At 37.4% G+C, this 26,110-nt stretch overlaps 1 protein-coding gene across 1 annotated transcript in view; it reads left to right on the forward strand.

The window, feature by feature from the left end:
- Asxl2 (ASXL transcriptional regulator 2) overlaps positions 1 to 26,110 on the forward strand; it is a 146,641-nt gene that overhangs the window by 66,393 nt on the left and 54,138 nt on the right. Inside the window, exons 3-4 of the mRNA XM_021253585.2 lie at positions 15,771 to 15,879; positions 20,797 to 20,947. Coding sequence (XP_021109244.1) covers positions 15,771 to 15,879; positions 20,797 to 20,947 — 260 coding nt within the window. The remainder of the gene's footprint in view (positions 1 to 15,770; positions 15,880 to 20,796; positions 20,948 to 26,110) is intronic.

The raw sequence follows: 26,110 nt of genomic DNA on the forward strand, positions 1-26,110 counted from the left end.
TAGCAGCCATTCTTTCTGGAGTGAGATGGACTCTAGCCTTGTTTTAATTTGCATTTTTCAAATGACCAGTGATATTGAACATTTTTTCATATATTTATTTGCTGTTTCTACTTCATCTGAGAAGTGTCTTTTCATTTCAGATGCTCATTTTTGGATTGGGTCTTTCAATTTGGGAGTTCTGATTTTTTTTAGTTCTTTATATATTCTAGATAATAGTCCATTATCTGTGTATCTGGTAGAAATTTTTTCCCGCTCTGTGGGTTGTCTGTCCACTCTGTTGGTGGTTTTTCTTGCTGTGCAAAAGCTTTTTAATAAGATGAGATTCCAGTTGTTGACTCTTTGTAGTATTTTCCCTGCGGTCTGGGTTTTGTTCATGAAGTCATTGCCTAGTCCTATGTCCTCAAGCATTCTGCCTATTTTTTCTTCAGCAGATTTGGTGTTTCTGTTTTAATACTTAGATCATTGATCCATTTTGATTTTAGGTTAGTGCATGGTCTAGTTTCGATCTTCAGCATGTGGAAAAGCCAGTTTTTCCAGCACCATTTATTTTATTTTTTGATTTAAGTTTATTGGTACATTTTAGGTACACAATACGGTTACATTCATTATTGGGATCTTGTACCTTTACATGATATATCTTGGTTATTATTTTTTCCCCATTCTCCTGCCCTCCCTTCACCCCCTTCACCCTCCCCTATTTGTAAAGACTTTGTTTCCATTTTTTTCTTTTCTCATGTTTTTTCTTTTTCCTTCTTTCCTTTCCCCTACCCCTTCCACTTCCCCTAGCACTTTGGACCTTTTCTTCCTATTTCAGTTATTAACTATACATTTCATTCCTTATTTACACTTTTAGTTTTTCACACCAGAGAAACTATTCAGTGTTTACACGTTTGTCTTATTTGTTTCACTTAAGAGTATGGCCTCAATGGACATCCACTTAGCTATAAATGTCTCTAGTTTCTCATTCTTTATGGTTGAGTAGTACTCCATTTTATTAAAAAAACACATCTTTATCTAGTCTCCAGTTGAAGGGCAATTGGGCTTTTTCCAAGTTTCACCTATTACAAACTGTGCCACCATAAACATGGCTGTGCATATATCGCTGTGCTATGATTCTTTTAATTCTTTTGGGAAGATACCCAGCAGAGGAATAGCTGGGTCAAATGCGACCTCTAATCCTAGTTTTTTGAGGTATCTCCATATTGATTTCCACAGTGGTTGCACCAGTCCACACTCACACCAACAAGGGAGAAGGGTTCCTTTTCCCCACCCCCCGCCAGCATTTGTTATTGGTTGATTTCTTGATAGCAGCCATTGTTTTTTGGGGAGAGGTGGAATCTCAGTGTTTTCATCTGCATCTCTTGAATGACCAGTGATGTTGAACATTTTTGTGTATGTTTATTTCCTGCTTTCACTTCTTTGTCTGAAAAATGTCTTTTCATTTCAGATGCCCATTTTTGGATTGGGTCTTTATATTTGGAGGGGTCCGATTTTATTTTCCAGTTCTTTATATCTTTTAGATAATAGACCTTTGTCTGAGGAACAGCTGGTAAAAAATTTTTCCCACTTTGTAGGTTGTCTCTTAGCTCTGTTGGTGGTTTCTCTTGCAGTGCAGAAGTTTTTAATAGGATGAGATCCCAGTTGTTGATTCTTTGTGCTAGTTCCTGTGCTACTGAGGGTTTTTGTTCATAAAGTCTTTTCCTATGCCAAGGTCTTCCGAGAGTTCTACCTAACTTCCAGCAAGTTTAGTGTTTCTGCTTTAATATTTAGATTTCTAATCCATTTTGATTTTAGTTTAGTGCATGGTGAAAGATAGGGGTCTAGTTTTAATCTTTGGCAGGTTGAAATCCAGTTTTTCCAACACCGTTTATTAAAGAAGCTACCTTTCCTCCAGTGAGGATGGTTGGCTCCTTTGTCAAAGATGAGGTAGCTGAGTATGTCTGGAGTTGTTTCTGCATCTTCTAATCTATTCCACTGATCCTCAGGTCTGTTTCTTTGCCATCACCATGCTGTTTTTATCACAGTAGCTTTGTAGTATAGTTTCAAGTTGGGGATTGTGATACTCCCAGCCATGTCTCTGTTGCCTAGAATTGCTTTTGCTATTCTAGGCCTCTTCTGGTTCTAAATGAATTTTTGGATTGTTTTCTCTAGTTCTGTGAAATATATTGTTGGAATTTCAATCAGCATTGCATTAAATCCATATAGTAGTTTCGGAAGTATGGCCATTTTCACTATATTGGTTCTTCCTACCCAGGAGCAAGGGATGCCTTTCCATTTTCTTATATCCTCTTCAGTGTCTTTTTTTAGGGTGCTATAGATTTCAATGTAGTGGTCTTTTGCTTCCTTTGTTAGATTGATTCCTAGATATTTCATTTTTTTGGAGGCTATTATGAAAGGAATTGTTTCCCTAATTTCTCTCTCTGTGAGTCTATTATTTGTGTACAAGAAGGCTATTGATTTTTGAGTGTTCACCTTGTATTCAGCTACTCTACTGAATCTGTCAATTAAGTGTAGAAGTCTTTTGGCAGCGTTTTTTTGAGTCTTCTATGTAGAGTATTATATCATCAGCAAATAATGACAGTTTAACTTCTTCCTTTCTTATCTTTATTCCTTTTATTTCTTTCTCTTGTCTAATTGTGGCTGATGTTTCCAGAACTATATTTAACAGGAGTGGTGATAGTGGACATCCTTGTCTTGTTCCTGATTTTAGCATGAAGGTTTTCAGTTTTCGAGTTTAGTATGATGTTGGCTGTTTGTTTTTCATAGATAGCCTTTATCAGGTTGAGATAAAGACCTTCTATTCTAATTTTCTGTAGCATTTTTATCATGAATGGGTGTTGTATTTTGTCAAATGCCTTTTGTGCATCTATTGAGATGATCATATGGTTTTTGTCCTTGGCTCTGTTAATATAGTGTATTACATTTATTGACTTACATGTGTTGAACCATCCTTGGATCCCTGGGATGAATCCGACTTGATCAGGGTGTATGATTTGCTTGATCACCCTCTGTATTCTGTTTGCCAGTATCTTATTGAGGATTTTTGCATCTATGTTCATTAGGGAGATTGGCCTGTAGCTCTCTTTTTTGATTGAGTCTTTCTCTGCTTTTGGAATCAAAGTAAAACTTGCTTCCAGGAATGAATTTGAAAGTATTGCTTCCCTTTCAATTTCATTGAAGAGTTTAAAGAGTAATGGTGATAGTTCTTCTCTAAATGTCTTGTAGCAGCAGTGAAGCCATCAGGACCTGGGCTTTTCTTTGTTGGTAAATTTTTAATTACATTTTTAATTTCACTGATTGTAATGGGGTGTTTAGAATTTTTATATCTTCTTCATTCAACTTTAGTAATTCATATGTATGTAGGAATCTGTCCATTTCTTCTGTGTTTTCCATTTTATTAGTACAGGTTTTCAAAGTAGGTATTGATGATCCTCTGGATTTCTGCTGGATCTGTTGTGACTTTACCTTTTTCATTCCTAATTGCATGGATTTGAGCCTTTTCTTTCCTTTTTTTCACAAGGTTGCCTAAGGGTTTATCGATTTTATTCTTTCAGAAAACCAACTCTTGGCTTCATTGATTTTTTTTGTATCATTCTCTTACTTTTCATTGCATTGATTTCTGTTCTGATCTTTATAATTTACTCCCTTGTATGAGCTTTGGGTTTGTCTTGCTCTTTTTCCAGGAGCTTAAGGTTTAGCATTAGGTTGTTTATTTGAGGTTGCTGTTTTCCTATTATGGGCATTCACTGCTATGAATTTCCCTTGTAGAACTGCTTTCATTGTGTCCCATAGATTCCTGTATGTTGTATTTGCATTATCATTTAATTGTAGAAACTATTTAATTTCTTCCTTAATTTCCTCTGTGACCCATTGGTTGTTTAGGAGATTGTTATTCAATTTCCATGTGTTTATGAAGTTCTTGCAGTTTCTTATGCTATTGATCTCCAGTTTAATTGCACTATGGTTTGATAATATACAGGGGATAACTTTAATTGCTTTGCATTTACTTAAACATGTTCTATGAGCTAGCATGTGGTCCGTTTTGCAGAATGACCCGTGGTGAAGCACCATTTGTTAAAGAGGATATCTTGGGCTGGGGATTTAGCTCAGTGGTTCTGCTGCCTGCCTCGCAAGTGCAAGGTCCCAAGTTCAATCCCCAGTACCAAAGGAAAAAAAAAGATTTCTTCCAGTGAAGGCGTTTGCCTCCTTTGTCAAAGATAAGGTGGTTGAGTATGTCTGGAGCTGTTTCTGCATCCTCTTGTCTGTTCCATTGATCCTCAGGTCTTTTTTTCCCCCCAGTACCATGCTGTTTTTATCACAGTAGTTTTGTAGTATAATTTCAGGTCAGGGATTGTGGTACCCCCTGCCTTGCCTTTGTTACCCAGAATTGCCTTCACTATTCTAGATCTTTTCTGGTTCCAAGTGAATTTTAGGATTGTTTTTTCTAATTCTGTGAATGTTCAGTTGGGATTTTGATTAGGATTGCATTAAATCTGTATAACAATTTTGGAAGTATGCCCATTTTCACTATATTGGTTCTTCCTGTTCAAGAACAAGTGATATCTTTCCATTTTTTGATATCCTCTCAATCTCCTCTTTTCCAATTACTATAGTTTTCAATGTAGAGGTCTTTTACTTCCTTCGTTGGATTAATTCCTAGATACTTCATTTTTTTGGATGCTATTGTGAAAGGGATTGTTTGTCTACTTTCTCTATGAGTCTGTTATTTCTGTACAGGAAGGCTATTGACTTTTGAGTGTTGACTTTGTATCCAGCTGCACTACTGAATTTGGTTATCAAATCTAAAAGTTGCCCCCCCCCCCATACTGGGGATCAAACTCAGGACCTTGCTCTTGTGAGGCAGGTGCAGCTTCACCACTGAGTTAAATCTCCAGCCCTAAATCTAAAAGTCTTGGTGGAGTTTTTGGGGTCTTTGATGTAGAATATCATGTCACCTGCAAATAATGAAAATTTAACTTGTTTTTTTCCTATCCTTATTCCTTTTATTTCTTTCTGTTGTCCACCCAGTTGTTTTTTTTTTGTTTGTTTTGTTTTGTTTTTTTGTACCGGGGATTGAACTCGGGTCCTTGCGCTTGCGCAGCAGGCAGTGAAACCACTGAGCTAAATCCCCGGCCTTCTTTCTGTTGTCTAATTGCACTTGGAAATGTTTCCAGAACTATATTGAACAAGAGTGGTGACAGTAGACATCCTTGTCTTGTTCATGATTTTAGAATGAAAGCTTTCGGTTTTTGTCCATTTAATCTGATGTTGGCTGTTGGTTTGTCATGGATAGCTTTTATCAGGTTAAGATAAAGACCAGCTATACCAATTTTCTGTGAGGTATTAATCATGGATGGGTTTTGGACCTTGTCAAATGCTTTTTCTGCATCTATTGAGAGGATCATATAGTTTTTGTCCTTGGCTTTGTTAATATAGTGCATTACATTTATTGATTTGCGTATGTTGAACCATCCCTGCATCCCTGGGATGAATCCAGCTTGGTCATGGTGTTTAACCTTCTTGATTATTTGCTGCATTCTGTTTGCCAGTATCTTCTTGAGGATTTTTGCATCTGTGTTCTTTAGGGAGATTTGCATGAAGTTCTCCTTTTTGATTGGATCCTTCTCTGGTTTTGGAATCAGGGTAATGCTTGCATCCAGGATTGAATCTGGGAGTATTATTTCCCTTTCAATTTCATTATAGAGTTGGAGGAGAAGCAGCATTAGGTCTTCTCTGAATTTCTTGTAGATTTCAGTGGTGAATCCATCAGGGCCAGGGCTTTTCTTTGTTGGTAGTTTTTGTTTTTGTTTTGTTTTGTTTTGTTTTTTTGGTGCCGGGGATTGAACTCAGGTCCTTGCGCTTGCGCAGCAGGCGGCGAAACCACTGAGCTAAATCCTTGGCCCTGTTGGTAGTTTTTTAACTACATAGTCAATTTCATTGGCTGATAGTGGTTTATTTAGAATTTCTGTATCTTCTTGATTCAGTTTTTATAATTCATATGTATCCAGGAATCTGTCCATTTCTTCTGTATTTTCCATTTCATTTAGAATACAGGTTCTCGAAGTAGATATTGATGATCTTCTGGATCTGTGCAGGGTCTGTTGTGATTTCTCCCTTTTCATTCCTAATTGCATGGACTAGAGTCTTCTTTCGCCTTTTTTGGTAAGGTTGGCTAAGGATCTGTCAGTTTTATTTAATCTTTCAAAGAACCAACTCTTTGTTTCATTGATTCTTTGTATTGTTTTCTTAGTCTCCATTGCATTAATTTCTGCTGATTTTTTTTTTTTTTTTTTTTTTTTTTTTTTGCATCAGGGATCAAACTCAGGACCTTGTGATTGTAAAGGCTACTCTGATTTTTATGATGTCCTCCCTCATGCTTGCTTTGGGTGTGACTTGATCTTTTTTAGAAGCTTGAGGTTCAACATTAGGTTATTTGAGCCTACTCTATTTTCCTGATATGAGAATTCACCACTATAAATTTCCGTTGTTAAGACTGCTTTCATTGCGTCCCATAAGTTCCGGTATGTTGTTTTGTCTGATTTCCTACTTAATTTCATCTGTGACCCATCGGTTGTTCGGGAGGGTGTTATTTAATTTGCATGTGTTTATGAAATTCTTGTGGTTTCTTTTGCCATTGATTACCAATTTCATTGCACTACGGTCTGATAATATTCATGGGATAATTTCAATTACTTTGCATTTACTTAAGCATGTTCTGTGAGCTAGTGTATCGTCTATTTTGGAGAAAGTCCCATGTGCAGCTGAGCAGAACGTGTATTTTGATGTTGTGAGATGAAACACTCTGTAGATGTCTACTAAGTCCATTTGTTCAAATTTTAATATTTCATTTTTGATTTTTTGTCTCGTTATCTATCTATATGTGACAGTGGGGGATTGAGGTCCCCCATTACACCTTATTAGTGCTTATTTGATTTTTCATGTCTGTTAATATTTTTTTTGTATAGTGGGGTGTGCTGTTATTTGGTGCATACATATTTAGGATTGTTATCTCTTGGGATTGTTCCCTTTAACAGGATGTAGTGATCTTTCTTATCTCTCTTAATCAGTCTTGGCTTGAAATCCACTTTGTCTGCAAATAGAATAGCTACCTCTGGTTTTTTTTCGGTTTCCTATCGCATGGAATATTGTTTTCCATCCTTTGACTTTCAGTCTGTGAATTTGTTTTTCAGTTAAATGTGCTTCTTGTATGTAGCATATTGGATCTTGCTTCTTGATCCATTCTGCCCATCTTTTTCTTTGGATTGGTGAATTGAGACCATTAACATTGATAGTTATAACTGATAAGCATTGTCTTATCTCTGTCATGTTATTTTTCTGATGTTGGCTTCCTTCTTTCCTTTTCTGTTTATTTGCTTGCCTGGTGGATTCATTCTGTTGGGGTTCATGGAGTTGTAATCCTTGTTGTCTCCAGAATATCCTTCAAAACACTTTGGAGTGCTGGTTTGGTAGTCATGAATTTCTTCAGGTATTCTTTGTCATGGAAGTATCTTATTTCTCCATCAATTTTGAAGAATAGTTTTGTAGGATACATCAGTCAGGGTTGGAGGTTGTTTTCCTTTAGGGCTTGTCATACTTCTCTCCAAGCTCTTCTTGACTTCAATGTTTGTGTTGAGAAGTCTGCTGTGATTCTGATGGGCTTTCCTTTGCAGGTGATTTCTTTTTTTTTTGGTACCTGGGATCAAACTCGGGACCTTGCGCTTGCGAGGCAGGTAGCAGAACCACTGAACTAAATCTCCAGCTACAGGTGATTTCTTTCTTTTTTCTTAACAGCTTTTAATATTCTGTCCTGTTGTTGAATTTCTGAAATCTTCACTATTATATGTCTTGGGGAAATTTTTTTTGTTTCTGTTTTTGGATCATGGCTAATTGGAGTCCTATATGTATGTCAGGTTCTTTTTCCCTGTTTGGGAAATTTTCTGCCATTACTTCTGAGAAAAGGTTTTTTTTTTATGTCATTTGCACTATCTCCTGCTTTTCATTGACCCCAATCAATCTTGTGTTAATCTTTTTTGCATCATCTAGCAGCTGCTGGATGTATTTCTCATGCTCCCTTGGTATTTTTAAGAAATCTCTTTTCCTGATCTCTAACCATAATCCTGTCTTCTGTATCTGAAATTCTGTCCTCTCATTGGCTCATTCTGCTGCGTATACTTTCAATGGAGTTTTTAATCTCCTGGATATCTATATAAATCTGGGGGGTTTTTGGTACCCGGGATTGAACTTGGGTCCTTGCACTTGCACAGCGGGTGGCGAAACCACTGAGCTAAATCCCTGGCCCTGAATCTGTTTTAAATAGATTGCATTTCTTTCCAGTGCAGGGCGTTCATGGTTTCCATCACATTCCTGAGCTCCTGTATTTTGTTATCTGTGTCTTTCATTCTGGTCATCATCTCTGTAGTTATCTGAGAAATTATTTCTGCTTTGATTTTGTTTTTCTAGCGTCTTGTTCATCTGTTTTGTTACTTCTGATGTTACCACTTCAGAGAGTACAGGTGGGTGGCTTTCAGATTGTTCCACTTCATTACCCCCAGGGTTTGCCTTTGGTGAGTTGAAAGACTGTGGGGGTTGCATCTTGTTTAAGTGTCTTCTCATTTTTTATTTTTTTTTAAGTTTGATTCCTGAGTTTATAAATTGCTTATGGCAAGTAGCTTTATTGCCAGTATCCAGAACCCTTAGTAAATGACTACTTCTCAGAAGCATCTTCCAGTTGTATCTGCTTTTGGGTTTTGAATCTGCTGCAGGATCCTACCTCTTCAATTTATTGGTGATGAGAAGTTTCTACCTATTTGGCCCAGCTGCCAGTTCTTTGGCACTGGTGGGTAGGTTTTATTTTGTGTTTTTTTAAAGACCCTTAGGCAATCTCAGTCTTAGTATACCAGGAGGCACAAGTGATTAGCACAATCATGTCACCTTGGCTAAAGTAGTGCAATCAGCAATAACAATAGCATCAAATATAGAGTAGAAAATCACAATTTGTAGACCTTGATATGGCTTTTTTACCCTTAGGGGATATAATTCCAAGTTACTGCTTATACCTTGAGGCAGGTTTTTTTTTTTTTTTTTTTTTGGTACCAGGGATTGAACTTGGGACCTTGTGCTTTCGAGGCAGGTGCCCGAATCACTGAGCTAAATCCCTGGCCCATTGCATCTTTATCTTGAGCCCTGGTTTTCTTCGGATGCATTTCCAACCACAATTCTGATTTCTATTTTTTCTGCTGACTTCCTTGACAGCCCAGCCCCACCCCTTTTTGTACTGGGTATTGAACTCAGGACTTCGCACTTGCGAGGCAGGCATAGCACCACTGAGCTAAATCCCTGGCGCAAGCCCTCTCTGGCTATATGTTAATTTCTATCTAATTTACCTGCCTGTAACAATGGCATCTCATTATAGTTTTGACATCTTACTATTTTCTATTGCTATTAGTTATGCATTAACTATAGGTATTAGCTCTTAGTTAATACTGCTTTTATTATACCATATTGCTATTTAACATTGCCACAAATGTAGCAACCTAAAAAACACACATTTATTATCTTGGTTTTTGTGTCAGAAGTTGTGAGCATGACTTTACTAAATCCTTTGCAGTGCTGCAGTCAGCAGATGAGGGCTAAGTTCTCATCTGATAGCTTGATTAGGATATGACTCACTTGCAAGCTGTCATGGTTATTGGCAGGATTCAAATATTTCTGGGTTATCAAATTGAGGGCCTTGGGCTTGGGATTAGCTCACTGGTGCCGCAACCTGCCTTGTAAGCGCAAGGTCCTGAGTTCAATCCCTGGTAGAAAAAAAAAAAATTGAGGACCTTGATACCTGGATGGTTGTTGGCTAGAGGTTGTCTTGAATTCTTTGCCATATAGGCCTCCCAAGTATGGCCACATGCTTCATCAGAAAGGGACAGTCATACAGCAAGTACAATGCAGCCTTGTGTAAAATAGTCACTAAACTGATACTGCATTCACTAGGTTTTGTTGGGAAATCCAAGGTTTCACCTGTACTCAAAGGAGGAGGGATTCGACAAGGGTGCAAACTAGGAAGTAGTGGTAATTAGGGGTCATTTTAGATTCCACCTCGCATTACATCCATTAATAATAATGTACTTGCCTGAAACCTACCAAGGTTGGCTACCCCATATGTTGATTTTCTAATTAAATCATTCTTTATTTCTTTGTTAGAATTCTACAAAGAATTATCTCCCAATCATTGATTTGTTCTTTTATTTATTTATTTATTTTTGTTTGTTTGTTTGCTTTTTGGTACTGGGGATCAAACTCGGGACCTTTTGGTTTCGAGGCAGGCACTGGAACCACTGAGCTAAATCCCCCGCCCTTGTTCTTTTATTTAGATCAGTATAAACTCATGGGTTTTCATCTTATTCAATGGGTTATTATTTATACTATAATCATTTATTGCTTTAGGATAAGTAGTAGTTTAATGCATTCAGGAATAGTATTCAGAGAATGCCTTAGCATGGACATCCAGGCAGTATCTAAGCAATGAATTATTTTTGAAATTTATTGTAGATTAAAGATAAATTTTAATGTGTACCCATTCTATCATGGATTTGCAAAACCATTGTCATTCTGTTTGAAACCTACAAGGTGTGATTAAAAAATAATAGTGGATGTTTAAATTTTTAAAAATTCATCACAGTAAAAGACACTGCGCCATTAATGTCCCCCAATTCCTTGTGTAAAATAGTCACTAAGGTTATATCAGATCACCTTGACTGCATTTTTTCACTTGGTTTATCAAAACAAAACTTTGGAAAGATTAAGAGTATTTTGCAAAATCACTCGCTTTGTCACAGGCATGCTATTAAAATCAAAACTAGGGCCGGGGATTTAGCTCAGTGGTTTCGCCACCTGCTATGCGAGCGCAAGGACCTGAGTTCAATCCCCGGTACCAAAAAAAACAAACAAAAAAATCAAAACTAAAAAGCCCCCACCAACATACTTATCCCATTATTATTGCCACGTTGTGAAGTGGTTCGGTTAGTCCTCTGTAAGCCCTTGGTTGAGTGTCTTTAATTGAGCTGACACGCCTGCCTTGATGTCCTGAATTGATTCAAAATGTTTACTTTTCATGGATGTTTTGGCTTTGGAGAAAAGCCAAAAGATACCTGTGCCAGATCTGGTGAATAAGGTGGATGAGGACACATAGTAATGCTTTTACAAGGCTTCCTTTCTGTTGGATGGTACTTGGCAGCAGTATTCACTGTATTTTTTTTCTATCACATCTGATAAAGACACTCATGAAAGAGGACTTCCTGAATTGCTTCGTGAAGTGGCAGGGACCATGGGATAAGTATGTTCCAAACAATGGGGATTCATGGATGTGTCATTTACTGTAATACATTTTTTAAAAGAATTTAAACAGTTAACATGTATTTTAATCACACTTTATAGTTTGATATAACAAACTTTCAGGCTATCATCGAAATGCCAGAAATCCTTTTATATCGATATTCTGTAAGTGAAAAGCTAATTCCCCCATAAAGATCATTACCATATAATTCAGATGATTAAAAACTGTAGTGATATGATCTAAATATATTCATTCTAAAACCACTAGATCTTTTTAGATTTTCACCTTTGGCTTGTTTCTTGATCTTTGAATGCCATATGAAGGTAACCTCTTTCTTTTTTATTTGTGGATGTGTAGAATTTTGAGTCTGTCCTCTTGTACTTGGTCAACAAATACCTTGCTATTCATTGTGTCTTTTCTCTTTATTAGAAGACTTTTGCTTCATTTTGTATGCACTTCTTTTCTTACCCTTTTTTTTAGTTTTAGTTTTGTTTTTAGTAGCATGCTCAGTGACAAAGGGTGAGATTTTGAAAAACGATTCATACTTTCAGAAATTTTCTAGTTTTATTAATTTATTCATATATTTTTGGAATGTTTATTTTTATATAAATGATGCCTAGTAACAAAAAATTAAAAATCAGTCATGAAACATGTTCACCGAAGATATTCTGAAACTCTAACTAGAAGTAACCATTGATTACTGCCTCTGGTTAAAGAAACTAAGAAAATAGACTTGAGTTTCTTCACTGAGAGTATTAATTCCTAAATGGTTACTGAAATTGAGGAAAAGAAAATAACATTCTGAAGGTATGTTGTTATTTTTAAAATGAAGTTGAAAAAATATTTACATTTCTATTACCTGATTCTAACTATTTTTTGGGGTTTTGGGGGGTTTTTTTTGGGTACCAGGGATCGAACTTGGGTCCTTACACTTGTGCAGCAGGCGACGAAACCACTGAGCTAAATCCCCGGCCCCTTCTAACTATGTTTTTGTTTGTTTCTTTTTATTTTTTTGGAGGGTGAGTCAGTGTCTTGTTATGTAGCCCAGGCTGGACTCAAACTCAAACTTGGAATCTTCCTACCTCAGCCTCCCGAGTGCTGGGTTTACAGGGTGTGCCACTGTGCCTGATTGTATGTCATTTTTTAAAGAGATTTTTTTCTTCTTTCCTGAATTATTTATTTTTGGTGCATTTCATTGTTGGCTGAATTTCATCTAATGGAATTTTAATGTTTACAGATGCTTATTCTTCTGAATTCTTGTGAGCTGAAGATTTTGTATTGGCTCTTTTTATAACATGTACAGTAGATGTAAATTTTTTTGTTCAGACTTTGTTTGGTTTGAGACAGGGTCTCACTATGTAGTTCAGGTTGTCTTTGAACTCACTATGTAGCCCAGGTTAACAAAGTGCAGAGATCCTTCTGCCTCAGCCTCCCAGTTGCTGGAATTAAAAGTGTGTGCCACCATGCCCAGCCACACTTTCCTTAAGAACTTCATTTATCATCTTTTGGTATTGAGTATTGCTAAGAAACAGGTGTTTCTTACAAAACATATATACATATATATGTACACACATGGCTTGCTTTTTAGGCAGTTTTTGTTGTTAAACAGCGTCAAATTTTAGTGGTTTATAACAATGAATACTTTTTTCTCTCATGTATTTAGTTTAGCCTAGGCTAAGTTACTGTTGACTAGGCTTTGCTGCAGTCTGTGGATTGTTCTGTTTTTCTCCTGGAATCGGGAATCATTGGCCATGGTCTCATAGCAGTCATAGAAATAGACCAAATCCAAGCACATTTTACCCCCTACTTCTCTTTCCGTTTCACCAACCAGAGCAAGCCTTGTAGCTGAAGCCCAATGTCACTGTGACAGAGAAGCACATTTCACTTACACCAGGGTCATCACGTGATAGAGTACATGATAGAAACAGATAGTAACTTAAGCTGCCCCTTTGAATTTTGTGCCCAGATCCTACTTTGATTTCTTTCTTAATCCTTGAAGCTGATGATTAAGAAAAAAAGTGAGAAACATGTAATTGCTCCTGAGTCTGTACAAGTTCAGGTAGCCCCTTACCCCTTCTCATACTATCACTTAATAGACATTATTGATCAGAAAGGTAATGTTTTTTATTAATAGTAGAGAGTTGTTTGTGTCAGCTATTTTCAGTGGTAAATAACAAAAAACACAATATAAGCCTGACTTAACCATTGAAGGAAATTTGTCATTTAGTGTAAGTGAAAAAAAACCAGCCAGGCTCAACCCAGGTGCTGCAGCAGTTTCAGCTCAGCCAGCTTCATGTTTGTTGCTTTCTCAGCAGGCTCATCTATCATCATACAAGATGATTGCTAGCAGCTCCTCGAGCTAGATGTTTGCAGGTTCAAATATAGAAGAGAGAATCTCCTTCCTGGAGGCCTTAAATAAAATCACACACCATTGAATCTGGTTGGCCCACTACAGAGTCAGATGAGTCAGATGACAAACTAAAAATTTTTTTCTTATGATGTATGTGGTTATAAATGGTATGTGTATCAGATTTGTAAGGAAAATATGACAATGTACATAGATTCACTCTTCTACCACACCTTTTCTTCAGATGTGTGTACCATTTACTTTCATTTTGTAGGTTTCACTTTAAAGACGTTTTATTGTTAATGTTTTATTTTTGTTCTAGGTATTAAGCCCTACACCACCACCCACCTCACCCCACCCCACCCCCGTCTTAAAGCCAGTTGGAAGTCTCTTACCCAATAATTCCAGTTTCTCAGATTCTTGAGAAATAAAGAGTCTTCATTTATTTAGCACCCAAAGCCATTTGATGATAGCACTTCTTTTGAAGTGACATTAAACTGCACAATCTTTGCTTGAATATTCATATTTCACTGTGTTGGGTTATGATATACAGTGCTCTCCCCAATTTCCTTCTCAATGTTATGTAATTTAGGTATATTATGCTACCTTTCTAAAATAAAATTTAAAAAATTTGTTTTGATGCCTGAAACATTTGGCCTAAGTGTTTTGGGTCAGGGATTATGGACCTGTGTATGTAATAACAGCTGGCATCACAGTGTGATGTAGCTGTTTGCTCCCTGGACTTCCCTCAGGGACTCTCAGCTAAGAGAGCTTTTCTCTTTGGATCCACCAACACTAGTTTATCACCCTACTTAATACTGAAAGTGAATGCCATTAATCAGGGTAAACTTACCGGGGAAGTTATTGAACATTTTTTTTCTTAAATACATGTTTTCTTTTTAAGCCATTTCTGTGTGTGTGTGTGTGTGTGTGTGTGTGTGTGTGTAGTGGGGATTGAACTCAGGACCTTGTGCTTGCAAGGCAGATGCAGCACCACTGAGCTAAATCCCTGCTTTTTTTTTCCTTTTTCTTTTGCTTCTGCTTTTTTTCTTCTCAGTGGAATGTTCACTTCATAATTTGCTAACTGTGGAATTTGTGACAACTTCTTTAACCCTCTATGCATTAGTTTTTTTCTTTGTAAAAATGGTGTAATAATTTTGCCTGCCTTGTAGGATTATTGTGAAGACGAAGTTAAAGTTTCCTGAAACTTAGGACTCTTTAGCTGTTAAGGTAGCTGTTATTATTCATGTCCTGTTGGTTATTTTAACATACAGTCAACTGTTTCCTTATTAGTGGACTTTCAGGTTATTTTCAGTGCTTTGATACTTCTAACAGTGGTGGAGAAAATAAATCCTTACACATAAGTCCCTAAGTCCTTGTGGCCTTATTTTTTTGTTGATAGATTTTAAGTGGGATTGTTGGAACAGTAGGAAACTGCAAAAATAGTACATACACACCCATTTTCACTTCATTCAGCTTCCTCCAGTAGTAAATCTTATATAATTATAGTACAGTAGTTGGAAACCTGGAAATTGACATTAGTACAAGACTTAAGTAAGACTTGATTCTATTTGATTTCTCTCAGTATGATCTTACTTTTATCTGTGTTGTGATGTTCAAAATAAATGCTCAGAATCCTACTTAATGTCTTTTAAAGAGATCTCATGATAGTTTTAAGTACAAGAAATGATGACTGTGTTAGTTTCACAGGTTTAGTTTGGTGCAGCAGTAGCAAGAAGATAAATACTCATTTGAATCTGTTGTGTCTGATTCTCCCACACACACTTTTCTTAAACATTTGTAAAGCTTGTGCTAAGTAAAGTAGAATGTGTACAAAATATATATGTACCCTCGTATTTTTCTTGACTTAAATTTAAATACTGGATCAGAATTAAGAATTTTATTTTTCTTCAGATGTATGAGAAAGATTTTTATATCTATTTCGATCTTGACAACCTCTTTCTAGATTGACAAACTTTGTGTTTAAATTAAAGGAATATTTACCAATTTAAAAAATTAAGTCAGTGTCACATAGACTATTCAAAGACAGAAACTAATCACTGTGTTCACCATCATCATCATCTTTTTGTTTTACAGTGGGACTTCCCCCCTTGCCTGCCTGAATGCAATGCTACATACAAACTCCCGAGGTGAAGAAGGCATCTTCTATAAAGTTCCAGGTAGAATGGGAGTGTATACTTTGAAGGTAAATATTTCCGTTGGGGAGTCATTTAAAAAGAAAAAATAGGAAATGACAACATAAGTAGTATTTGAGTTATACAGATAGAATTCAATTATTGAAGAACATATTTTCAATAAGAAGTAATACTTTCAACTCCATAACACACATATAGTTTGTTTGTTTTTTGTTTTTTTTCTTTTGGGTGCTGGAGACTGAACCTAGGGCCTCCTGCACATTAAGCACATGCCCTGCCAGCCCCTCGTGTGTGTGTGTGCGCGCGCCCGTGTGTGTGTGTCTGTGTGTAGTTTTACTAATCTATAAGTAGGCCAGAGGAATAACTATTTCTTACAATAGTATTATCTTGAAAGGATGAAATTAAAATGACTTCTAGTGATTTTTTTTGTTTGTTTTTAAGATGGGTCTTGCTGTGTAGTGCAGGCTGGCTTCGAACTCCTGGGGCTCAAGAGATCCTCCTGAAAAACATCCCTGGTGGCTGGGATTATAGGTGTGTGCCACTGTACCTGGTTTCCAGATGCCAGTGACATGTTTTAAATCAATTTTTTTGTGCTAGGGATTTAGCTCACTGGTTTTGCCGCCTGCTGCGCAAGCTCAAGGACCTGAGTTCAATCCCTGATACCAAAAAATATATATATATATATATAAAATATATATATATATATAATTAATTTTTTTTTTTAGTTGAGGCTGGGTCTCACTTCTTACCCAGGCTAGGATTGAACTTGGAAACCTTCTGCCTCAGCCTCCCAAGTAACTTGGATTACCACTTGGAACCTGTACTACCACTCCCAGCTTCTCCAGTGACTTTATTGTTGTTGTTTTGCTTTGTTTTGTTGAGACAAGGTCTCTCTATGTAGTTGAGGCTGGCCTTGAACTCACTGTGTAGCCCCGGCTGGCCTCAAACTCATGGAGATCCTCCTTCCTCAACCTCCCCAGTGCTAGGATTACAGGCGTCTGCCACCACACCTGACCTCTTTAGTGACTTTAAAAGAAGCTTTCACCGTTTGAATAATTATTGGGTGTTATGGTGAAACATATTGACTAGAAGCTTTACATTACTCTCTCGTTTAGTTCTCTTCAGTAACTCAATGATTGTGATTATTCTTTTTTTTTTTAATGGAGAAAACCAAAGTTAAGAAGATTGAATTGCTTTGACCAGTGTTGTCCAGTCCATATCAGAATTAGAATATCAACACAGATATGACTTAACTAACTCCCAAACCCATTTTTTCCCCCTCCACAAAAAGCTGACTAATATCTTAATTTCTACACTGCGAAGAGATTTTTACTTATTAATATTTCAAGCAGTCAAAACAACTCTGAATGAGCAGGAGTAAGACAATTTATTAGCTCATCTAACTGAAAATTCTAAGGAAATCAGGCTGGGTCCAGGTGCTCAAATGATATCATCAGGGCTTGGTATCTCCACTTTGTTTGGTTAGCTTTAGTTTTTCCTCATCATATGTCTTCAGTCACAGTCCCCACTCTGCATACTATAAGCCTGGAGAGAGGAAAACCCAGGATTTGGCTTAGTTGGTCAATTAATGTGGCCATACCTGAATGGTGGCTGTTGCTACATGTCTAGGTTCTTCTGACTGACTGGCCAGCATTTAATCATGATCACCCTTGATGTGAAGCTGATTCTAAGCCCACTGCAGTCAAGTTAGCTGAGGAAAGGGATTGTTGCCCAGAGTAAGTTGATCACGAGACAGAATGAATGCATGGCAGGCAATGACTATGTCTGTGAGAGACTCTGTCTCCTGTTACCTTTATAGCTTCAAGCTGTGGTCATCACTGTCTTCTGTGATTGTGTTAGCCTATTAACATTAAAAAGATCTAACCTCCCTACATTGCCTGTTTTTTGTCTCCTATGTTTAACTTCCTGAAGTTATAGGACTTTATTTCCACATAGAGCTTTCTGTTTTACTTTGAGATTTTATCTGTTCTAGAACTTTTTAATGAGAGTCATTAAATGTCTGCTTCATTGAAGATATAGGAAAAAACCCAAAGTGTACACTCAATATAATACCTTTGATGGGGCTTCTCCCCACACACCAAGCAGTTCTCCAGTAGACAAGAGCTGGGTACCCTCTGGTTCAACTCAGCTCTTACACTGTCCATCTGGAAATGGTATCAGAGCTCACAAGTTGAGGGCACCGTTCCCCAAGACTACTCCACACTCCAAACCCCCGACTATCTCCCATTCCAGATACCAGTTCCAAGTCTCAGGTTGTAACCTGTAATTCTTACAGACATGTTATAATGGGGTTCCCATAAATCTCTTCTTAGATTTGACTAATTTGCTAGGACAGCTCACAGAAGTCTAGGAAACACTTTACTTTCATTTACTTGTTTTTTCCTTTTGAGAGAGGGTTGATTTTTTTGAGACAAGATCTCTCTATGTAGCTCAGGCTGGCCTCCAACTCATGGTGCCCCTCCTGCCTCAGCTTCCTGAGTGCTAAGATTACAGGTGTATGCCACCATGCCCAGGCATTTACCTATTTTTTAAATAAAGAGTATTAGGAAGAATACAGATGAACATCAGAAGAGACACAGTGAGGTGTGTGGGGAGGGGCATGAAGCTTCTGTGCCCTCCTGGAGGACCATCCTTAAGGCACTCACCTGTGTTCACCTTATCTGGAAACTCACCTGATTCCTAGGCCTCTGGGGTTTTTATGGAGGTTTCATTAGGTGACATTAATGGCCATTTGGTGACCAGTTCAACCTTTAGTGCCTTCTCTACTCCTGGGAGGTGGGGCTAAAAGTTCCAAACTTTCTAATAACATAGTTAGCTCAGTTGGGAACCAGCCCCCATCCTGAGGCCATCCAGAGTCATCTCACTTAAACAAAAGATGCTGTTGTTGCCCGGGAGATCCCAAGTGACTTAGGAACTCTGTGTCAGGAACCAAGATTGGAGGCCAAATATTAGTGCAATGATTGCTCAGGATTATAAGAGTTTTGGAGCTTTATGTCAGGAATCATGGGTGGAGACCTAGTAGTACATTTCTTATAATACTACTAGTTTATATTATTATACAGTGTTATATTGGTACTGTGCGATAAGATACTATGACAGTGATGTAAGATAAAATCTAATTTTGAATTAAGGGATCTAAAAACTCTTGTTATCATTAGCTTGTAAGATTAGAGCTAGGCTTTGATAGATAAGTAGTAGGAGTAAGAGCCTTCCAGGACAGAGAATAGCTCAAGCAAAGGCTATTCAGAGTAGATTTGAAAGTAGAGAAAATTGGAGTAGTTAGACCATAATATGTGCGTAAGCTTCCATTTAAGAGTGTTAAGTATGGTAAACATTAGATAGAGGCCAAATTTTGCAGCATTTGAACCTGACTGGGCCATTTACAGGAGAGAGAGAGAGAGAGAGGGAGAGAGAGAGAGAGAGAGAGAGAGAGAGAGAGAGAGAGTGTGTGTGTGTGTGTGTGTGTGTGTGTGTGTGTGTGTGTGTGTGTGTGTTAGATGGCAGAGGTTTTCCAGAACAACAATGTAATTGACTAGGATAGATTTCAGGGTGAAGCAAAAAAAAGGTCATTAAAGTTGTCTGGAGAAGAAGCTCAGGCCCTAAACTAAGAGAGTGGTAAAAGAGGTGGAATGAGGGCATTACAGAAATAGAATATATCACATTTGGAGTAGGTAAAAGAGAGGGTGATAAAATTCTAAGATTCAGGACATAAGCTCATGATGCCAGGATCCCAAGTTTTTTACAAAAGAAGTTAATTATATTTGTATTTCAGATACTTGTTGAACCTACAGGTCAAGATATCTGGCTGACAACTAACTCTATAAAAGCTGTCCTGCATTTTGAAGGAAAGAATAGAAAAATATGGGGTCTGTATTTTAAGAAAGTGTATAACATAAGGGATGACTTGCAGAGAAATGGCACTAGGATATAAACTTAAGTGGAAATAACAGTTTACTAGATCAGAGTTTATGATACAGAAGTCACATGCATGTCACTTATATGTGGGAGGGTCACATTTTGTCTTTGTCAGAATTATTTTTATCATTATAAAAATAAATTATATGGGAAACAAAGTTGGTGGAAAAAATCCATAACTGTAACTTAGAAACAACATTTACTGGTCTGTTTATTTATACATGTATGTTTTTATATACAACATAAATTTATAGTAACATTTAGTGAACTCTTTTGCCAGCATTTTATATTAAGTCATTTAATTTCTGAATGATTTTTTTTGGGTAGATATTATTATCCCCACCTTATAGTCAGGAGAATTGAGCCAAGAGAGGTTAGCACTTTGCCCAAGGCTGTGCAGTTAAAAGATAAAGCCAGAAAATCTTGTTTTCCTGGTTCTTGATCTTGCAATCACTCTGTTATATCTTTTACATAGTAAGCTGACACATTTATCCTTTCTGTTTAGCATTCTCATTATTAAGTTCTAAAACCAATAAGATTGATAGGGTTTGTAAAAAACATGTTCTTTTTTCTATTTGACCCTTGGTACTTACTAGCCAGTATCTAGGATCCAATTAGAGTAAAATAATGCACTCTTGCCATCCAGCCTTCAGTTTTCTGATTGTATTCAGAAAACATAGTGATTCTTACCCAGATGTACATATATTTAACAACATTATTATTATATATTTTTTTTTATCCTAAACACATCATCAATTACCTGAACTTAAATCTACCCAATTTCTGGCTGTGTATTGTGCCTATATATGAATGTTGTGTATAATTTTTATCTTTGAATATAGATGGAAACATTAACATAATTGATCCAAAAAAGAAAAATAACAAGAATTCAGAAAATGTTGTTGGTTCTGCTATTATGTCTTATAATACTAAAAGTTAGTACAATTAAGTTGCAACATTGCATATCAGAATTTCATTCCTATTTGGTGTAATGGTGATAATTAATCCTAATTGGGTCCCTGCATTTTCAGAAAGATGTGCCGGATGGGGTGAAGGAGCTATCAGAAGGTTCAGAAGAAAGCAGTGATGGTCAGTCAGATTCCCAGAGTTCTGAGAACAGCAGCAGCAGCAGTGATGGTGGCAGCAACAAAGAGGGAAAAAAGAGCAGGTGGAAAAGGAAAGGTAAATCTTCTTGATCCTCCAATGAAGTAGTGAATGCTGTTTAGGACAATACTCTTATTGGCAGCTCCTCTTTCCCAGACTCCAGGCCTGTCAGTCTCTTTCATTTACTCTTTAAATGAGTATTTCTAGTAGTTTCTATGATTAAAAGTATTTGTATCCATAATGTCCAATAAAACCCAATAGCCACATATTATGACTAATGTTCCCAAGGAATTGCTTTTCAAAACTATGTTTTCATTTTTAGGGCAGCTTTCGGTCCACAGCAAAACTGAGTAGAATGTACAGAAATTGCCCATGTGCTCCCTACCCCCACATAGGCATAGCCTTGCCCAGTTTGAAGATTCCCCACCAGTGTGGTATTTTTATTATAGTTGATGAACCCACGTTGGCACTTTGTTATCCTGCTGCCCTAAACATCTTTTTTTTTTTGGTACTGGGGATTGAACTCGGGTCCTTGCACTTGCGCAGCAGGCACCAAAACCACTGAGCTAAATCCCCAGCCCTGCCCTAAACATCTTCTATCCTCCATCTACTCGGCTCTCTCTTACTCCTAACTCTTGGCAACCATTGATTTTTTTTCTTTTACTGTCCTCATAGTTTTGCCTTTTCCATAATGTCATATAGTTCGAACCTTTTCATACTGGCTTCTTATGTTAGTTTAGTGCATTTAAGATTCCTCCCTGCCTATGTCATGGCTTGATGGTCATTTCTCTTTCCTTTTTAAAATTTTTATTTATTTATTTATTTATTTATTTATTTATTGAGACAGGTCTCACTATATAGTTTTAGCCTGACCTTAAACTCACTATGTAGCCCAGGCTGGCCTCGAACTCACAGAGGTCCTCCTGCCTCAGCCTCCCAAGTGCTAGGATTACAGGTGTCTACCACCATGCCCGGCTGATGGTCATTTCTTTTTTTTTTCTTTTTTTGGTACTGGAGATCGAACTCGGGTCCTTGTGCTTGCGAGGCAGGCAACGCAACCACTGAGCTAAATCCCTGGCCCTGATGGTCATTTCTTTTTAGCATTGAAGAGTATTCCATTGTTTGAGTGAACCCCACTTTATCCATTCTCTTACTAAAGGTCATATTAGTTGAATTTATATTTTGGCAGTTATAAATAAAGCTATTGTAAACTTCTGTGTGCAGGTTTTGCATGGGCATAAGTTTTCATTTCCTTTGGATGAATACAAGAGTATTATTGTGGGATTATAGGGAAAGAATATGTTTAGTTTTATAAGAAACAGCCAGACTTCACCAAAGTGGCTCTTGTGTTTCCACCAGCAGGTAATCCATTCCTGTTGCTTTTCATCCTTGTCAGCATTTGTGTTGTCCGTGCTCCAGAGTTTGGCCATTCCTATAGGTGCATATTTTAATTTGCATTTTCCTGATGATGTGCGATGTGGCCCCGGCTGCATCAGACTCCTGGCGATCCTCCTGCCTTGGCCTGCAGAGTGCTGGGATTGCAGGTGTACGCCACCACAGCCAGCCATTTTATTAAAAGAATGTGTTTCATGTGTTCTTGGTATATTTCAAGAAACAGTCTTTTATTAGTTTTACACGTATTTTCTTTAAAACTATGGCTTTTTATTCAACCCAAGAAGTACTGAGGTATATCCCTAGAACACCCCCACACACACACACACAAACACTGTGTAGCCAAGGTTGGTCTTGAACACTCAGTCCTCTTGCCTCCACTTCCAGTTTGTCCTGTATTACAAGCACAGGCCATCCTGCCAGCTTCCTTTTTTCATTTTAGTTTGAGATGGGATCCTCCTGCCTCAGCCTCCCAAATGGCAGGGATTATGGATATGAACCATTGCGCCCCTCTTTGAATTACTTTTTGTGAGGGGAATGAGATCCATTTCTAGGTTTATTTTTTTGACTAGTTAAAAACTGAATTTCTAATATTAATTTAACTTAAATTTAAATAGGCAAATGTGCTTAGGAGTATTTTGGGTTTTACCTGGGTTTGTTTTCAGCCCTTGGTTATCTGTAGCCTTTTTAAAGAGTTCTTATTTATTTTTAATTAAAAAAATTTTTTTGGTACCAGGAATCGAACTCAGAACCTTGCACTTAAGAGGCAGGCGGTGGCACTACTGAGCTAAATCCCCAGCTCACAAATACTGAATCTAGTGTGCCTGTCTTTGCTCTCATCACGTTAGGTGTCTGCTTCATAGCTCCCCCCAAAATCTCTCTTTAGGGAATATCTACTGCAACAGCTTCCCTGGAAGAGATTTTCCAATTGAGACTACATTTTATTACCTATTCCTGCCAGTTATTCTGTAGTTTCTTGTCAGGATCTCTTTGAAGAGGGCAAATCTTTTTTAGTTCCAACACTTACAATTTATAAAAGGCAGGGAGGACTCTCAAATGCATATTAATAACACAAGCAATTTTTAAGCTAACTCTTGAGCCCTTTACAAAGATACTGATGTTTCTGACTAAAACAGACATTTAGAATTTTTGCTAATTAAATATCTTCTTCGGGGCCAGGTATTTAGCCCAGTAGTGCTGCCACCTGCCCCATAACCACATGGTCCTGAGTTCGATCTCTGGTACCAAAAAAAAACCCCAACCCAAATAAATGAATGAATGAATGAATGTCTTCTTAGATGAGTGGTAGGTGAGCAGCTCTTACATCTAGAAGCTAAGATGATACCTCCTGGAGTACTAAACACATTAATTTTGAATGGCTCTGAACTGTTAATATGCTTGTATCAGAAAAATAGCTCTGATTCATTACAGTCCCTGTGCCAATGTGTATGTGCTACACCAGGAAAGAACTGAGATTGTTGGTGTCATCTTTGCCCTCTTGTATAGCTACTAGATACACAGTTTGGGCAAGCTTAAAATCAGAAGATTTTAGCTTTAAGATCACAACCCCACTTGGTGGAGAGTCATCCAGACCTCAGTTTTTAGGGATGAATGGAACGAAGACAAGAAACAGTAGGGGCCTCTGACCAAAAATTTTTTGATTTTTTGAGACAGAGTCTCAAAGTCACTGTGTAGCAGAGCCTAACGTTGAACTCTTGATTCTCCTGCCCAGCCTCCTGAGCATCCAAAATTCTTGATGTATAAAGCAATCCCTGTCAGTTGTGGTAGGAGGTGTGTGCTCCATGGCCCTCTGTTCCTCAGGGTCTGTTAGGCACCTGTTTTTGGAAGAGTAAAGTTAAAAGTGAAAGGGACTCTGTCTTCCCCTGCTTATCCTCAGATTAAACTTTTAAGTTTGGAAATTACAGATCTAAGATTAGGAACCAAGCCAAGCAAAGGCAAAGGAAACCATTAGCAAGATTCATTTGTTCTAGATGGGATTTGAAACAGAGAAATCAGTATTAAAGAAAGCCAGTCTAGTAAACTTGCAACAGAATCATTTTCTGAGAATACTTTTGGGAGTCCTTGATTTCAAGAGTCATATATGCTACAGAAACTGTTTTGAATAGTGACTATTTCCATTACTGCCAATGTTTTCTGCTCAGAACTAATTGTTATTACTGGCTATCTTTAAGAATTTGAGATAGGGCCAGGGATTTAGCTCTGTGGCACCGCACCTGCCTGGCAAGCGCAAGGCCCTGAGTTCGATTCCCGGAACAAAAACAAAGAATTTGAGGTAAATGTATCATGATACTAAGAGATCTAAGAAATAACCATACAACCCCAATGTCATGCTTAATAAGTAGATTTGAATAACATAATGCTTGTTCTACACTCTGTGTAACAATGGAAGACATTAACAGCAAGGTAATAGCAAATTTAGAATTGTTTTTGAGCTGCCTTTGATCTCATTTCTCCCCTAGAAATCATCACAGTATTGGTTATTTGTCCTTGGGTTACAGTAAGATGGAATGTTCTCTAAAGTTCTTTTCTGACTCTAGACAGTCTGTAGAACTGAGAGGAGAAAAGCTTGGAAGGTAGAATGGGAGGTGCATATCCATAACTATTTCAGCAGCAGTGATATTCTCAGGAAATGGATAAATGCCAAGCTAAAAAATGATTTAGCCTATAGTCTGTGAATCATTTGTATGGTATAGATAGGTACATATCACATATTTAGAAATGTTTCTGTAGTCCAGTAGAAGTTAGTGCAACAGACTTACGGTAGTGATAGGCAGTTCTCGTTCAGTTGCAGTTATCAGGAAAGCTAAAGCAAATAATTGTGCCTATTCTTTTCTCTTATTTAGCACTTTTATTCTTAATGTGACATCACTTTATTTCAAGTGCATTGTAAGACAGGAAGAACACTGAGATAGTATCAAAACCCACTTCCTTTTATGTACAAAAATAAAGAGCTATAACAGCAAAACTGATACTTGCAGTTGAAAATTTATAGAAATTCTCTTGATATATACATACCTTTCAGCAAAGTAGGAACAGAGAACTTTGAATTTTGAAATTTAGTCCAACATTAAAACTAGCTTATTGATATCTATATAAATAGAGAAACTTTAAAGTTTCTGGTTTTGGTTCTTAGTTTTCAGACAGGAAACAATGTTCAGAGAAGAGCTTTATGGAATTCCAAACCAAGGTAAGGTGGAGTAACTCCAGAACAATGATTACTAAAATGACCGTTTTCTGTTGCCTTTTTTATGCTCATAACTAAGTTAAGCCTGCTTTTCCCCCAAAATAAATTATAAATACTGCAGCATAAAGCAACTACAGGAATATTATTTTTACCTCCTAATTGAAAAATTTTATTAGATTTTGGTCTGTCTTTAGACTATCTAAAGAAAAAGTTATATAAAATTCTGTGTTTCATTGTGAGGAATCACTAGTCATTTTCAGAAACATGAACTAATGTGAATTTTACTGTTTATTCATAACTACTTTAAATCGGGAGTTTGTATATTGTGTCTGGAGTTGTACCCTCTGGCATCATTTACATATGTGTCCCTGAATGGGGAAGATTATGTCTCCTCTCATCATATTCTGGAAGCAGAAGTTCTAATGAAGTGAACTGCAGTAGAAAGACTGGGAGGTGTTCTTTTTGGTGGTAGCTGAGCTGTAGGTTCGAACTGTCGTGTATTGAGGATGGCCTCATCATGGACTTGGGCAGTGAGGACCCAGAATCAAGGTGTTCAGGCGTGGCCTTTCCTGCTTTGATTAGGAAGTTCTCTGAATGTGATCAGTAACCACAGCCTGCCCATTTCACAGTGGGAAGAAGAGACT

The sequence above is a fragment of the Heterocephalus glaber genome, unplaced genomic scaffold (assembly GCF_053883595.1).
Source record: "Heterocephalus glaber isolate CG9 unplaced genomic scaffold, H.glaber_assembly_v1.0 deba00001457, whole genome shotgun sequence".
Lineage (NCBI taxonomy): Eukaryota > Metazoa > Chordata > Mammalia > Rodentia > Bathyergidae > Heterocephalus > Heterocephalus glaber.